This window comes from Sturnus vulgaris, chromosome 3, assembly GCF_052056855.1.
Source record: "Sturnus vulgaris isolate bStuVul1 chromosome 3, bStuVul1.hap1, whole genome shotgun sequence".
NCBI classification, from domain to species: Eukaryota; Metazoa; Chordata; class Aves; order Passeriformes; family Sturnidae; genus Sturnus; species Sturnus vulgaris.
Window position 1 is genome coordinate 7,045,945 of NC_142245.1, and position 17,111 is coordinate 7,063,055.

The following is a 17,111-nucleotide window of genomic DNA, read 5'->3' on the forward strand; positions in this document are numbered from 1 at the left end:
TAAATCTGGTGAGGCAGCTCTGAACTGTAACTTTCTGCCAGGAAGGATCCTTTATTAGTACAACTCTTTTCTGCAATGAACTTAGGAAAAAAGACTGCATGCATTTATGTGAGGATCTAATTCCTTCATTTGCTAGATTTGCACTTGAACACGCCCCTTTCTACAGCACACAAAGTAATACAGGTAACTACTTCGTGTAAGTTCATCCCCTAACTGTTCACAATAACTGATCCATTTTAATTCTATGCTTCCTGATATTCAAAACGATCATGTTCAGGTCCACAGTGATGATTTATTCCAAAATTTAACCCAAAAATACTGCTGGGCCCTGCATCCCCCCACAGGCTGCTGTCACTCAGCCCCTGTCACATCACCACTGTCCATTCCTGCATCATTTACAGCAAAACTCAGCGAAGCTAAAAACCCAACAAGATGTAAAAAGCAAGCAGACATCTCGTGTCATTTGTCTGCAGCCTGGAAATTTAAACAATCTGAAAAGCCTTGGAAAAGCAGAGCCCACTGTCCAGGATTGCTGTCCTGAAATTATTGTTTTGGCACTCCAAATTCTACCCAGCTCCTGTGGTAGGGCTCTGCACTCTGCATAGACACACGGATGTACCTAAAATTTAGGACAAGTTCAGCACAATTCCAAAGTGTTATGTTTCCTGCAGGAGCTATGCAAGTGTTTAGACGTGAAGTCAAACCTGTCAATTAAAAATCTTCTATACTTGGAGCTCTGTGGGTCTTTTCCTGGAAGTCCATGAGTGGAAATCAAGGTCAGGTTGTTGAATTTCAGACGTGGCCTGTGGGAAGGAAAACAGAAGGCAGGCAGAAGAAATTGGGAGGGCACGGCAAAGGAACAGAACTGCGTGTGCAGGAGGACACAGAGAGCAATTCCTTTACACAGGGACACAGTGTGTGACTCTGCTGAGGCACGGGTGTCTCTGGATACAAAGACAGGAACAATCTCACCACAGTTCCAGTAAAATGCTGGGGGCGAGGAGGGGGACAAGACTGACAGTATGTTGAACTAAATGTGATCTGACATTTGAAAACAAATAAATATTATGAGTGATTAAGCCTTCTAATCTTCAAGGCTTTCTGTAAGTTAAGGATGGACTGATGCAAATGGTACAAAGGAATCAGAATGTTTTTTATCAACCAATGTTAATTTGTTATTCATACATTTAAAAAATATATTCAAACAAAGTTAAAGGTCATACTTAAACCAAGGAATTTCAAGGTTATGGCTGCCCCTCTCAAAATGCATATTAATAGTTTAATTCTGGATTATGGATTATCTATGGTAAATCTCCATGCATACTCAGGCCAAGCACAAAGTAATAAATAACCTTAATGTAACAGAGTGCATATATTTATACAGATTATGGGCCTGATTCTCATTTAAATTAAGGTCATTCTGCAGAGGTGGATGTAAATAGAATTTGCTTTTCATTTATGGCCACCTTATGCTGCCTGAGTGATACAAAATGGTCTTCATGCAAATGAGAGTGAGCCTGACCCACGGAGCTGAAGGCAGGGTGGAAGGGTGATGCCATCTGCACACCAGGAGTGCTGCTCGTGGGGTGTGAACGGCAACTGCAGGAACTTGACAGCGACAGAGCACAGCTCCTTGGCCTTTGTTCACATGGGATTCGTTCCATCAACACCCTACACAGCCTCCACCCTCACAGGAAGGACGTTGCCTTTCAGTGTGGAGCTGAAGGCATCTGTGCACGCTGCATGGCCTCTTGCCAACAGGTGCCACATCCGGGGGCTGCAGTAACATTAGGTTTAAATATTTAATTTAATGATATTTAGGATGGAAACCTTGTGAGCCAGCATCAGAAGCATGGCACAACCCCAGTTGCAGGCACCATTAACGTGCCTCTTGTGCATGACTGCACAGTGCTGCCCTTTATTGATCTGGTCACACACACACACAGCACTTTCCTCTGCAGATGCTCTGTGGAGTCCACACGCAGGCATCCAGCACTTCCCAGTCATCTGGTGCTTGTTCCCTTCTTCCCCCACTGAGCAGGAGGCTTCAATCAGACCTTTCAGCCAGTGCCATTTACTAACTAATGATTTACTTCTACCTCAGTGCTCCCATGGCATCCCCATATGCCCCAAACATCAATTCGTGTTTCCCACTCGCTCACCTCGTAGGCACCAAAACGTTGATTAGCATCTCCTTGGATGAGACCAGACGAGTGGCACTTGGATTTGCCCTTGAGGCAGAGGAGAAGGCAGAGAAGGGAGGCAGCAGGGTGGCTGGCAGCTCCCCAGGGCCAGGGTGCTGCAGGGGCAGAGCTGCAGAGCTGCCAGGCTGGTGCCCGGGCTCTGAGAGCAGCACAGCTCCTGGCACAGCTCCACAAAAAAAAACACACAACAGCCCCTGCTGCTGCTCAGTGCCACAGGCTGAAGCACAGCCTGGTGGTATTTGTGCAAATTATCACCATCTTTAAATAAGTGACCGATGTATCTCGTGTCACAAAGCTCTGGCTGCAGAAGCGGAGCTGGCAGGGCAACCCCAGGATTTAAAAGAAATTTACACACACGCAGAGGGGAGCTGTGGCTCCTGCCAGCACAGGTGGGGCATTTTGAGCTTTATTACCTCTAGGCTCATGTACCACAGCTCTGGATTCCTGACTGGTGCCCAAAAGCTCCCAACTGAAGGACAAGCAAAGCCCTGGACACGGGCAGTGCTGTCACGACAGGGACTGGCTGAGATGCTGCCCACAAACACAACAATGCCCAACATGAAACAGGGCAGAGTGGAGGTTCCCATCTGGGAAAAAGTCTTCAAGTTAAGAGCCCTGAGCCAGCACAACGTTAAACAAGTGCACCTGCATTTTAGAAGCAAATAATTCCAGCAGGGATTCACGTTGCTGTGGATACAGAGGGAGGAACAGCTCGAAGACACTGGTAAAGCAGGGAGGGATTAGAGTATCTAGGGAAATAAGTAAAAGGTGTTGGGTTTCAATGCACTGCTCTAGAGGACGGCCACAAAAAAAAAAAAAAAAATCTGAACACCCTTGTCCTCAAAATAAAACAGGGTCACCAATTTACTGAGCACAATCCAAAGGACACACAGAAAAGTTTTAGTAGAGTTTCTTGACATATATCCTGGTGTTTGTTAATCTGTTAGAGCATTCCTTGCTCATTTTGCTGGATTTTTTTGCCTGATGTCTTGCTACCTTTTTTTTTTTTCCCCTCTCCTGTGTGTGGCATAATGATGGAAGCTTAGATGGTGGAAGCTGCCTGAACAAATAATTTAATTAATTGCTTTCATTAAACCCCTCATTATCACAACAAGTCAAATCACTTCTGCTACAAAAAAATAAAGCACAGCAAAGTAGTCTCCATGAACCCGAGCATTTCAATTTATTTGAAATCCTGCATTTTTAAAGATTCTTTTCCCAGTCATCAATAAAAACTAAAATAAAGGAGTGACAGAAGATAATGCTTTATCTGCCTCCTAAAATTGGTAACTATGTGAACTGTTCTCCTGCGTACATAATCTTTAAACAATAATATCTGAAATTACAACCCATCCAAAAGGGAAGTCTTAATGACACTGGAACCTCAGCTTCACTGCAGCAAAGCCCTTATAAAAAAAGTCTCAGCAGGCCATAACCTGTGCTCAAGGCACAGGAACTGGTCTGTCTGCACGAGGCAGATGGACACAGCTCTCCTTTTGCCTGCCACTGTGACAATTCATCCTAAAGCAGGACTTTTTTTTTTTTGAGGAAACATTTCAAGAACACAGCAATGGGGACGTGACTGGGTGTACAGAGTTCTCCAAAAGGAAAAGGCATTCTAGCAGATTGCCCAGCTCCACACCAAGCTGCAGCTGCCCACAGGAATAAGCAGAAGGAAATGCCCCTCACTGAAGGTGTCCCTCCAGGATAAATGTGCTCACCCAGCACTACAGCTGTGCTTGGAGCCCCTTTCTGAGCCATGTGTTCCTGTGCCAGCCCCAGCATCCTCCTTGCCCTGGGCTGCCTCTGCCTCCCCACACAGCTGCACTCTGCTGCAAGTTTTCTTGCCAGGGTTTCTTGTCTCTACCAACACCTATCACAAGCACCTCAATTCCAGCCCCAGAGCAGGATTGAAGATTCACTGCTGACCAACACATGTCCATCTCCAAGTTAACCCCTCTTCAATTAGCACTAAACAAAGATTAGCCAGTTCTCCCTTGGATCAGCCTAGGGAAAATAGATTTTTGAAGGAATCTGCTCAATAAAAGAAGGGCTAACAGCACAGTGTTTACTGGGACACTTGTCAATGCAAGGGTCAAGGAGGGGCTTTCCACACAACCTGGCCCATGACAACTCTTCCTGGCTCAGCAAAATATTTCATCATGGCCCAGTTGCTTCCTGCTGGTATTAAAACAACAGGGTCCCTTGAAAAACTTCTATTTTGATGAAACAGTGCTTTGGGTTGGTTTTTTCCTGCTGGGTTTATTGGTAATTTTATCAGATGCTGCCATCCTAAGAAGACCAACCTCTAAGTCCAGGACATGAAAGCCACCACTGTCACCACTTTTGACATCTTAGCAAGAATCCATTCAAATCCATTTCCTTCACTCTTTGACTAACACCCTTCAAGGATGTTGGGAGTGCTTCTCTCTCCACCTCTGCCAGCTGGGTCCCTCACCAAACTTTGAACTCGATGGCTGCTCACTACTTAGTAACAATTACATCAGCCAGTTATCAACACTTTCTCATATGCAATCCAAACACAGCTATTAGGAAGAAAATTAACTCCATGCCAGCCAAACCCAGGGCAATCCTGCCTCAGAAGCTCTTCTTCTCCAGTTCAATTTGGATTTTCCTGCTAGGTGACATGAACTACTGCTCTCACTCTTCCCCCTTCAGGTGGTTAGTCCTAAATTTCCTTCTCTGCACTTATTTTACTGTGGTTACATTGCTGGTCTCTCATCCTCTGTGCTCATCCTTTTCCTAGACAATGTAATTAAACACACCAGCAACTCTTTGTTGCCTTCCAATCCCTTTCCTAATTCCTAATTTTTTAGGTGGCTTTACATCAGTCCACAATCTTGATTTCTCACTGAACATTACCAAACATGCATTTTCTAGTTTGCTCTTTGGAACTCCCATCCACTCCTTACTCTGAAACACCTCAGCCCCCTCCTGTGGCTTCACTGCTTTTGTCCCTTCCAGTCACCTCTCAATTCCCAGCTACTGGTTTTGCTTAAAAAAAACCCAAGAGCATCCACTCGGGATTTGCAGCATTTTCTCAATCTAGGTGACTAAAATCAACATGGAAAGTTCCTACAGAAGTATTCAAATATAAATAGTAACAAGAGAAAATCTCCAAACGCTTACAAATTTCAAGTGTGAATGAGCAGTTTGGCTCAGAGAAGTGTTTGCATATGTTCACAGGGCAAGCATTTAAAGCTGAAATAATCTTATTTAAAGCTGCAGACAGTCCCAAAAGCAAGAGTGTAGCTATAAAAGAAAGCCATGCTGATGCTACCAGAGTGCCATTGTGTGGCAGAGGCTGTTGGGAAGGCTGATGGTGACCCACATCTCTGCTATCAGTCCCTGTGTGACACGGCCAGCTCTGACCCGTGGGATTTCTCTGTGTCACAGCCCCAGCTCGGCTCAGCACGGGCCAAGGAAGGCAACAATGGCTGAGGAATGGGGGCTGCTGGCTCCAGGGGAAGGCACAGGGAAGCACACCTCGTGTGGCAAAGACAAATAGGACACAACAATGGCCATCACTAACCCATTCATCCCGTGTTAGCTCTGTGATCAGCAAGTAAGCACTAACTATTTAATTAGTCAACTAATTAGTGACAGGCAACATGGAAGGCTTCAGATGTTCCCAGACAAATGCAAAGATAAAAAGCCTAATTAACCAGCAAGCATTATGCTAACTACAGCCAAACAGGCCAGATGTGCAGGATATTGCCAGACAACAGGGCTCCCAGGAACCCTGCCCAAAGCTCAGAGCTCATCCTGGGCACCCCCAAACCTCAGAGCTCCTCCTGGGCACCCCCCAAACCTCAGAGCTCCTCCTGGGCACCCCCAAACCTCAGAGCTCCTCATGGGCACCCCCCAAAGCTCAGAGCTCATCCTGGGCACTCCCAGTTCCCAGGGGCTCCCAGGGACCCTGCCCAAAGCTCAGAGCTCATCCTGGGCACCCCCAAAGCTCAGAGCTCCTCCTGGGCACCCCCAGTTCCCAGGGGCTCCCAGGGACCCTGCCCAAAGCTCAGAGCTCACCCTGGGCACCCCCAAACCTCAGAGCTCCTCCTGGGCACCCCCCAAAGCTCAGAGCTCATCCTGGGCACCCCCAAAGCTCAGAGCTCCTCCTGGGCACCCCCAGTTCCCAGGGTCTCCCAGAAACCCTGCCCAAAGCTCAGAGCTCACCCTGGGCACCCCCAAAGCTCAGAGCTCCTCCTGGGCACCCCCAAACCTCAGAGCTCACCCTGGGCACCCCCAGCTCCCAGGGACCCTGCCCAAAGCTCAGAGCTCATCCTGGGCACCCCCAAACCTCAGAGCTCCTCATGGGCACCCCCCAAACCTCAGAGCTCCTCATGGGCACCCCCAGCTCCCAGGGGCTCCCAGGAACCCTGCCCAAAGCTCAGAGCTCCTCCTGGGCACCCCCAAAGCTCAGAGCTCCTCCTGGGCACCCCCAGCTCCCAGGAACCCTGCCCAAAGCTCAGAGCTCCTCCTGGGCACCCCCAAACCTCAGAGCTCCTCATGGGCACCCCCAGCTCCCAGGGGCTCCCAGGAACCCTGCCCAAAGCTCAGAGCTCCTCCTGGGCACCCCCCAACCTCAGAGCTCCTCCTGGGCACCCCCCAAACCTCAGAGCTCCTCCTGGGCACCCCCAGTTCCCAGGGGCAGACACTGTCCTGCAGAGAACAATTCAGGCTTACTGTGCTGGATTCCAATTCTGCTCTGAGAAAAAAAACTCAGGGCTTTGACAAAAATGTGCTTTAATCCATCTGGTTCTTAAATGTAATAACTATTTTAATGCACCCAAAGGGAGAAGGCAATAGATTTCATAACAGTTTCACAGTAAAATATCGTGATTTTAGGCACCATTCATTTATGGCTATCTCAGGTAGCATGTTATGTGCACTCCAACATCCTCAGAGAATAAGTCATTGTTTACATCAGGGTTTGGATTAAGGACGTTTTCAAACCATGGATTAAAACCAGTTTTCCCTACAATCAAAACCAATAGTGATTTCCACAGCCATATGCAAAGAAGTGGAAAAAAGCCAACGGGTTCCCTGCACTGGAACCAGTAACAAAACACTGCTGGGAGCAAGCTCCATGATCCTAAAGCCCAACTTCCATCCCTGCTGCCTGGGTTTGCATTCTGCTGCAGGAACCAGGAGGAACCAGCCCCTGGGATCAAGTGGAAACGCTGGGCTTTGTAATCCTGTGTTGGTCTGGTCTAACCCTGCTGCCCTGCCCATCCTTTTAAAACTAGCAAAGGAATGTAGAAAAAAAAACCAAAAACCAAAACCAAATCACAGCTGCACCCCCAGAGCCACTGTCACACCAAGAGCTCCCAGGCACCAGGCTGTGCCCCTGCAGTGCTGCTGCCTCCACCACTCACTGGCCCTGCAGTAAAAAAAACATTTTTAAAAATCCCTGTGCATCCTGGAGAACGGGGGGAAAAGCTGCCTTGGGGTTAGATGGGTGAGCAGTGCTCCAGCAGCACTGGGCCCCAGGATGTGCTGCCTAAGGCACAGCACGAGGTGTCCTGCCTGCCAGGGGCCTGCAGGGCTCCTTCTCAGGGTCAGGTCTCTCCCTAATGAAAAATGTGTTCCTTCAGTCTCAAAGAAGTTGGAAACACTTGCAAGATCGAGTTCTAATAATTGCCACGTCGGTAAGTGAATTACATTTGTGTGTTTCTATGGAGACTGGTAATGTAAAATAATTAAGTATGAAGAATAATGATGAGAAAACGACTTCCTCTTTTTAAGGATTAGGGCTCACAAATTGATTCAATCCAGCTATTTTTAGTGCATGTAACCGTCGCAGGGAATATTAGAAAATTATGAGTAAATTAAACTAAATTGTTTTAAAAGGCCTTCACATTGATCAGGAGGCTATTTGCTGCTGATGTGAAAATTAAAAACTGATCTTTCCCAAATTTATACCTCTATTAATATAAATTCTGTGAAACTGCACTAAGTGCTGCCTGCTGGCTCTGTGGTTCTCTGAGCAGCACCCCGTGCCTGAGGCTGGTGCCAAGACAAGCACAAGGAGGATGTGACTGCAGCAACTGTGCCAGAGAGGGGGCCACACTCAAACCTTGGCTGAGGGAAACACCTGCAAAGGCTGCTCAGCACAGACACACCTGGAGCACAGAACAACACCTGCAAAGGCTGCTCAGCACAGACACACCTGGAGCACAGAACAACACCTGCAAAGGCTGCTCAGCACAGACACACCTGGAGCACAGAACAACACCTGCAAAGGCTGCTCAGCACAGACACACCTGGAGCACAGAACAACACCTGCAAAGGCTGCTCAGCACAGACACACCTGGAGCACAGAACAACACCTGCAAAGGCTGCTCAGCACAGACACACCTGGAGCACAGAACAACACCTGCAAAGGCTGCTCAGCACAGACACACCTGGAGCACAGAACAACACCTGCAAAGGCTGCTCACTGCAGACACTCAGCTGGCACACCTGGAGCACAAACACACTTTGGCTTCCCCACAGTGTTTTATAATGAAATGGCAGCAGCAAACTGCACAGGGTGAGCAAGAAGAAATGGGTTAGAAACTCTACAGGACAGGTTTAACAGAATTTGAGTGGAACAGAAAACCTAAAGGTGCTGAGAACAGGAGGATGAGAAGAAACTCTTTACCCTGGGATGCCTTACAGGAAGTCAAGAACTAAGAAGCAGAAATGTTCTTCTGCACTGCTCCAGCAAGACAACATCTATAAAGCAATTCAACTTATTCTTCTCTTGATGCATTAAAAATATCATTTGTGATCTTATCAATGGTCGTTGCAGAAACACAAATTTCTGGCTTAACTGAAAAAAGGCAGAATTTTCCATTCTCCACCTCCCATAAAAGCACCAGGCTCTCTCAATTCTTGTTGCATCTTGTTTTAAGAATCCTGTTCAGATTTTAAATTTTATATTCATTTCTGCAAGTCCTTCATGACATTTCTCGTATGGTGATGAAACTCCTCATCAAAGGAGCTGCATCCTCACAGCCCCTGGGGGTACAGCACTGAGCCAGCAGGGACAGCTCCCTGTCCCCGAGCTGGGAAGGCTGAACAGCAGAACACATCCACAGCTTTCCCTGCTCAGCCTTAGGGGAAGGGGGCATTCAGACAGGGTTGGGACTCCAGCAGGGACAAGGATTTCAAGGCCAGTAGTGCTTGGGAGAACACTCCAAGGACCACTGACTCCACCTCCTCCCACAAAACTGTGGTTCAAGAACCAAGGCCAAAGTGGCTTCAGCTATTTCCAATTCTCATTTTCAGGATGTCTTCTCCTTAAGGATGCACGTGCATCTGGGAATTGCCTGGAATCTGGTGAGTCCCAAAGCATCCAGGATGCCAGCACCCATCCCTCCATCCACAGCTGCTCAGACATTTAGCACCCAGTCATTGAGTCAGACTCAAGGAATGCTCGAGTCCCTCTCCATACAAAAGGGAGCACATCCTTTTCAGCAAAAGGAAATAAAATTAAAACCTTACCAAAAAATCAGGGTTTCCAGAAAAGAGATTCCAACATCAGATGCACCAACCACCACAATTCTAGTGTTGATACACACTTTTGATTGCAGCACCAGCTTACGGTTTGTGTGGTTCAAAGAATATTTCAGCTGTAAAAAAATATGTAAGACACAGAAATGCTTTAAAAAAAAATAGTTCACAGCCTGCTAGGGATCATTAAACTCTCAGTGATGCATTACCTTGCATTCACACAAAACTTCCTCTGGCTCACTGACAAGACTAATGCCATTTTATTGTGCACAGCACCAGGTAAGTGGTACTAAAATATGTGGAATATGTGCACGTTTAATTGGTCACAGAAAATTAACACGAGCTGAACGGTCTGGCTTGTCCTGAGCAAGATGCTCTGGAATCCTTGCAGGAGAGCACAAGGCACTGCCTGTGCTATCACTCACTGCCCTTTATCAAACACCTCAAGAACTTGTATTTGCATATTGCTCAGGCCATTTTTATACCTCCTAGAGCACTTTTCACTCTTGCTGGTTTATTTATGGAAACGGTTTTACTCGTAAATAATTAGGAATTTCTATTTTGAGTGGTTTTGTGTGTTTACTTGAAAAGGTCCTTCCCAAAATTATCCTTTTCTTTTCTTAAACACAGAGCAGCTCAGTGGAAAGCCAGGCTGCCACACGAGTACAGAGAACCTCAACACCACTGGGACCAGTGCTCCACTCACAAATCTTAGTGCCACGTTGGTAGTTCCTAATTTCAGCTTCCACACCACCTCATGCACATTCCAGCTAGGGGAATCAACTCCACGTGGGGTTTTTTTTCCATGTTCTCTGTCTCTTGGTCTCACTACCTAACCGAGATTTTTTTGAGATTCTCAAAACAAATATCCAGCTAAGAGACAAGAGATATTATTGCAGTTGACAGGATTGGTTTGGGTTTTTTTTGTTTTTTTCACCTTGACTACGTTCAGCTTTCAAATTTCTGATGAAAGACAAGGGAATATTTTCCATCTCACAGTACAATACACTTTGCATTTTTCCTACTGCTCTGGGCTGCTTACATTCCCGTTTCACAGAATGGGCAACTGCAGCTTCATAACTGCCCTGGGAAGACCAATACAGAATGGAGCCACTTTTGTTATTTGTCAGACACTTCCCCCATAAATTCCTGCTGTGGCACTTAGGAAGGAAGCAATCTAAGGCTTCTAACAGGTTTTCCTCTACTACAAATAGGAGACAGCCCTAATGAAATTAAGTCCTCTAAATTCCTCCTATGGAAGTACATTAGAAATATATTCTCTACATACCAGCTGACAGAGTAACTCAATAGATGAAGAGTAAGTACTTGCTTTGAAGGCTGTGGTAATTACATGGGCCTTCTCAATTAAGTACATGGCACATTGAGATCCCCAAGAGATCTTTTATGCCATGTCTTTGCACTGGTGGAGCTCCACAGCTGAGGTTTCAGCACAGCCCCACCACACTCTGGAACTCACTAGAGTGCTGTCCTGTCCCTTTAGGAAGCATTATGGATCAATTCCCTGCCCAACGGCACGACTGCACAGCAAGTCATTCAGGATGCAGCAAAATTAAATGTCACCTTTGGTCAGGCAACGTTATTTTTTACTGCCAGACAAATGTTCTTTGAGCTGCAGTTCACCACAGTGCAACGATGACATCCAGTGGTGAGCCACATTCATCTCAGGGACTGGACTGCCCTGGGAAAATTCCAGAAGATATCTCCAAAAGTATGCCAGCCCAGGGTGGCTGCTCAGCAGAGCTCAGCTGGGTGGCAGCCAGCACAGGCCCACAGTGAGGAATGCCTGGGCAAGGGACAGAAACACCAGAGAACACAGGCAGGTGCCTACAGAGAACCTCCACAGTGCCATTCAAAGCCAGCACTCTTGCAATGCTTCAACACTCCTTACACAAGGATCTGCCAGCAAAACGGGTTTTAATCATGAATTAAATCATGCAGACTACATCTGTAACACTTCCACATCTCAGAAACTAAAAAAGCCCTTTGTATGTCCCTGAAAGCATCCATCTTCAGAAGAGATTCTAGGAAACAAGAAGAGCCAGTGCCAAGTGTTACAGACATCCCCCACTCCTTCAGATCCAACTCTGAGTGCATTTCTTATAACCCAGGAAATGCTCCCAGCCCGGCCACAGGAGCTGTCAGTGCTGACACGTGTGGAGCCCTCCCAGTGCCACAATGAGGAGTGGAGGACTCGGTGCCCTCCCCTTGGCACACAGCAATTCTGACAGCCTGGCTTGTGCTGCACACACAGACCCAGAAAAGCAAGGGCTTCTGCAGGAAAAACGATTAAGTCGCGTTTGTGTTGAAATGCAGCTTTTTATAAATTCATAAAATGGTCAAAACCGTGAAAATAAACTACTTGTGATGTACCTAATCAATGAAAATAGGCAGGAATGCCAGCAGCAAACAGCAGAAACCCATCAAGCCTCAAGGCAATGCCAAGCTCAAACACCTCCTCCTACTGCTGTGCTGGTGGTTTATTTTAATGCACTGCAGCAATTAAAGCAGAAATACAACTTCCCTGGGAAGAGTTGTGTCTAATTTATGAAATGGCTTCTGTGTCAGCGACACAAAGGCAGGCTATGAGCAGAATATAACCCGTTTTGTTCCCCACACAATGGCCCCAGCACCAACAGCTGGCATGCTCCAGAAATCACCTTTCTACAGCTAAGTACACTGAACGGCCCCAGGGAGGGAGGAATTAGGTGGATTGGTCCCATAATACCAGCAATTTTAACAAAATGTCAGGACAAATGGCTACCTGTGTTCCCCAGAGGGGTAATCACACATCGTAATTGATAGGTCAATAGCAAACTAGCACATTTATTTTGTATCCAATCTATTAAAGAAGCCAGTAATCATTAACTAATGCAAGGTAAAAAAGCATTAATTGCCATGGGTAGATGTATGCAAGGCAGCACATGTAAGGCCAGAAAAGAGACTTTTCTTTGGTTATCAAATGATTTTTTTGGGGGGCACTGGCACCCCTGTCTCCCATGCTGTTCCTGTGTGGGGGCAGGGGTGGCCCTTTGGCATCAGCCCATGGGCTATTCCTGCACACGGACGGGCAGTGCCACTCTGAGCCTTCAAACCAGGGCTGGTCCAAAGCTGTGCAGCCCCCAGGAACTGACCACACACACCCTGCATGGAACCACAGCTCCCTCTCCTCATCTTCATCTGTGGCATCCACAACTCACACATCCTTCCAGCCCAAGCAACCAATGGAAAAAAAAAAAGAGTCATGAAATATTGATTAGGTTTCAGCAAACACATCGTTTTCTTTGCACTTTCCAACCACACACAGCTCCACGTCCAGCTTTTCCTGTTTGCTTTGCACATGCCTTGGGAATGGATTCATGGTGCATTTATCCTCGACTTCACATTACACGTTGATGGTACAAACTCACATCCAGAATATTTTGAGGCTCCTTTTAGTTCTGTTTTTAAACGTTGGACCCTGGGCTAGCTGTAGGTTTTCTACACATATTTATAATAATTGTTTTACAATAGGTCAGGGTTTATAGCAAACACAGCTTCATTCTAACAAACAAAACCATGGAAACTGAACACCCAAAAATGCAAAAAAAAAAAAAAATCTGGAGTTGGTATTTCAGCCCTGACAGGAAGAAAACAGCACTGTGTTCTGAGCTGGGCACTGGAAAGTCTATCCCAGTAACACTCAGTGGTGCTGCAGCCCTCTCTGGGACTCCTCATGTAAGGGCTTGGCAGCATCACAGAATCCTTTAGTTTGGACAAGACCTCTAAGGCCATCGAGTGTGACCATTGAACTTAGGCTTGACTTTGTGAGACCCTGAGGACGAGGGGCTTGCCCAGCCAAAGGCAGAGCAGCGTTGGCAGAAGAGCTGGTGGGGCAGCCCAGCTTGTCACATCTTCACTGGTCCCTCACTGCTGCTGCCAGGGGACCCCTCAGCCCTGGCCTGGGGGATTCTACAGCTGCCTGCAATGTTTGTTTTATTCAGATTTGTGACTGAGAAAGCCCAGCGGCAGTCAGGGCTCCAGAGCAGCCGGGGGACCCGAGCTGTGACTGCAAAAGCCACCAGGAGCAGCGAGGGCAATGAACAGACCTGGAGAGGAGGAGTGCTGAGCTCAGCGACAGCGGCAGGCAAACAGCAAGGTGAGCAAACACAGCTATTTTCATTTCAAGCTCCATTTGAACCACAAGTTAAAAAAAGAAACGTCAATGTTTGCCAAGGTGATATGAACAAAACTGATTGGAAAATGCACGCTTTTTCAGCCTGCATTAGGAATTGTTTTCTAAATACTAGCTACATTCCAAAAAGCCTCATTAGAAATCTCGGCAAACATGTTTTCAAAAGCTGTTTCCAAGCATTCACAGATTTATACAAACACCAGAAACTGAAGGAAAAGAAAACAGAAAAAGAAGCTGAGATGAAGAGTGCAGCCTTAATTGTTCTGTCTTTGTCAAAGAACCCTTCTCTGGGAGCTGGCTCGGACAGATAATACCTCGCCTTTACAGAATATTTTCATCCACAGATCCCCAAGGCCTTTTGGAATGAAGTCGGTATTATTACACCATTATTATGTCTGTGTGGGTAAATGCTGATCACCAGCTTCTGGAAAAAGCCACGTCTATGTTCATAACCAATCGTATTCCAATGCCTATAGATCTGTAGGAAACCAGGGATTTCCTGCTTAACTCCAAGCAGCAGCACAGGAGAGCAGAGCAGCACACACCTATTGAATTTCCTCGCAGAAGCACTGTTACCATGGTAAAAAGCTGCTCTTTTTCCCTCCGAGCACTGACATTTGGATCCCCAGCCCAGAGAGGGCCGGGCAGTTCACACTCGTGTAAGGACCTGAGGATTGCTTGCTGCTCTGCTTCAAAGGCCACAGAAATGGACTCGGAATGGGGCCACTTCCAGAGAGCTCAGCTCTCCCCCGTTTTTCTGGGAAGAAAGGGAAGGACAGGAAGGCACAGGAACTCGATCAAAGCATTCAAGCTGGCAAGGAGCTAAAGCACAAGGCTGGCTCTAGTCCTCTGACAGCAGGCACAGCTTCCCAGGTCATATATCTACAGCTTGCTCTGCAGAGCAAGAGCAGAGAGAAGCAAACCCAAACTCGGGTTTGCCAAGGACTGACCCCTGTGAGAGAGGAGCACACCTGGCAGCCCCTGGGGAAAGGAGCCACACGGAAGGCCCTGGGATGAGCACGGGAGTAGCAGACAAGGGGCACAGACACACACAAACACACACATACAGAAAAAAACACACACACACAGGCACAAACACACAGGCACAAACACACAAAAAAAATAGGTACGCACATACACGCACAAAAACACACAGACACAAACTCGCAGACAAAAAAACACAAAGACACAAAAGCACAGAAACAAACACACACAAAAAAATACATACACAGACACACGAACAACAACAAAAGCACACAGACACACAAACAGACACACAGGTACAGAGATACACAGACACAAATAAACAGAAAAACACACACATACAGAGATGCACACAAACACATACTCACAAACACACAGACAAAAACTCACAGACAAAAACTGACAGACACTGACACATCCACACAGACACGTCCACACATCCACATCCACACAGAGATATCCACATCCACTCGGACACATTCAAAAAAACCACACATCCACAAAGACACATCCACATCCACACAGAAAAAATCACAGATGCACATCCACACGGACACACCCACACATCCAGACAGACACACAGACACACACAAACATCCACATCAACTCAGACAGAGCCACAAGTCCACACATCCAGACAGACACATCCACATCCACACGGACACATCCACACGGAAACATTCACACATCCACATCCACATGGACACGGACACATCCACTCAGACACATCCACAAATCCACACATCCATACGGACACAAACACACATCCACACGGACACAAACACACAAGCATAAATACAAAGACACAAATTCATAGAAACAAGCACAGACAATCAGGCAGAAAAAAATACATCCACACAGACACAGACACAAATCACAGGCACACAGGCAGACAGAGACACAAATCACAGGCACACAGGCAGACAGAGACACAAATCACAGGCACACAGGCAGACAGAGACACAAATCACAGGCACACAGGCAGACAGAGACACAAATCACAGGCACACAGGCAGACAGAGACACAAATCACAGGCACACAGGCAGACAGAGACACAAATCACAGGCACACAGGCAGACAGAGACACAAATCACAGGCACACAGGCAGACAGAGACACAAATCACAGGCACACAGGCAGACAGAGACACAAATCCCAGGCACACAGGCAGACAGAGACACAAATCCCAGGCACACAGGCAGACAGAGACACAAATCACAGACACACAGGCAGACAGAGACACAAATCCCAGGCACACAGGCAGACACAGACACAAATCACAGGCACACAGAGAGACACAGACACAATCACAGGCACACAGAGAGACACAGACACAATCACAGGCACACAGGCAGACAGAGACACAAATCACAGGCACACAGACAGACACAGACACAATCACAGGCACACAGGCAGACAGAGACACAAATCACAGGCACACAGAGAGACACAGACACAATCACAGGCACACAGGCAGACACAGACACAAATCACAGGCACACAGAGAGACACAGACACAAATCACAGGCACACAGACAGACACAGACAAATCCCAGGCACACAGACAGACACAGACACAAATCCCAGGCACACAGACACAGACAGACACAAATCACAGGCACACAGACAGACACAGACAGACAAATCCCAGGCACACAGACAGACACAGACACAAATCACAGGCACACAGACAGACACAGACACAAATCACAGGCACACAGACAGACACAGACACAAATCACAGGCACACAGACAGACACAGACACAAATCACAGGCACACAGACAGACACAGACACAAATCACAGGCACACAGACAGACACAGACACAAATCACAGGCACACAGACAGACACAGACACAAATCACAGGCACACAGACAGACACAGGCAGAATCACAGGCACACAGAGAGACACAGACACAAATCACAGGCACACAGACACACACAGACACAAATCCCAGGCACACAGACAGACACAGACACAAATCCCAGGCACACAGACAGACACAGACACAAATCACAGGCACACAGACACACACAGACACAAATCACAGGCACACAGAGAGACACAGACACAAATCACAGGCACACAGACAGACACAGGCAGAATCACAGGCACACAGAGAGACACAGACACAAATCACAGGCACACAGACACACACAGACACAAATCACAGGCACACAGACAGACACAGACACAAATCACAGGCA

The 17,111-nt window shown here is 47.1% G+C and overlaps 1 protein-coding gene across 1 annotated transcript in view; it reads right to left on the reverse strand.

Moving 5' to 3' along the window:
• Window positions 1-17,111, reverse strand: part of CFAP61 (cilia and flagella associated protein 61) — a 91,010-nt gene that overhangs the window by 38,978 nt on the left and 34,921 nt on the right. The window contains exons 18-19 of the mRNA XM_088160849.1: window positions 9,717-9,844; window positions 705-803 (exon numbers count right to left, since the gene is read on the reverse strand). Coding sequence (XP_088016975.1) covers window positions 705-803; window positions 9,717-9,844 — 227 coding nt within the window. The remainder of the gene's footprint in view (window positions 1-704; window positions 804-9,716; window positions 9,845-17,111) is intronic.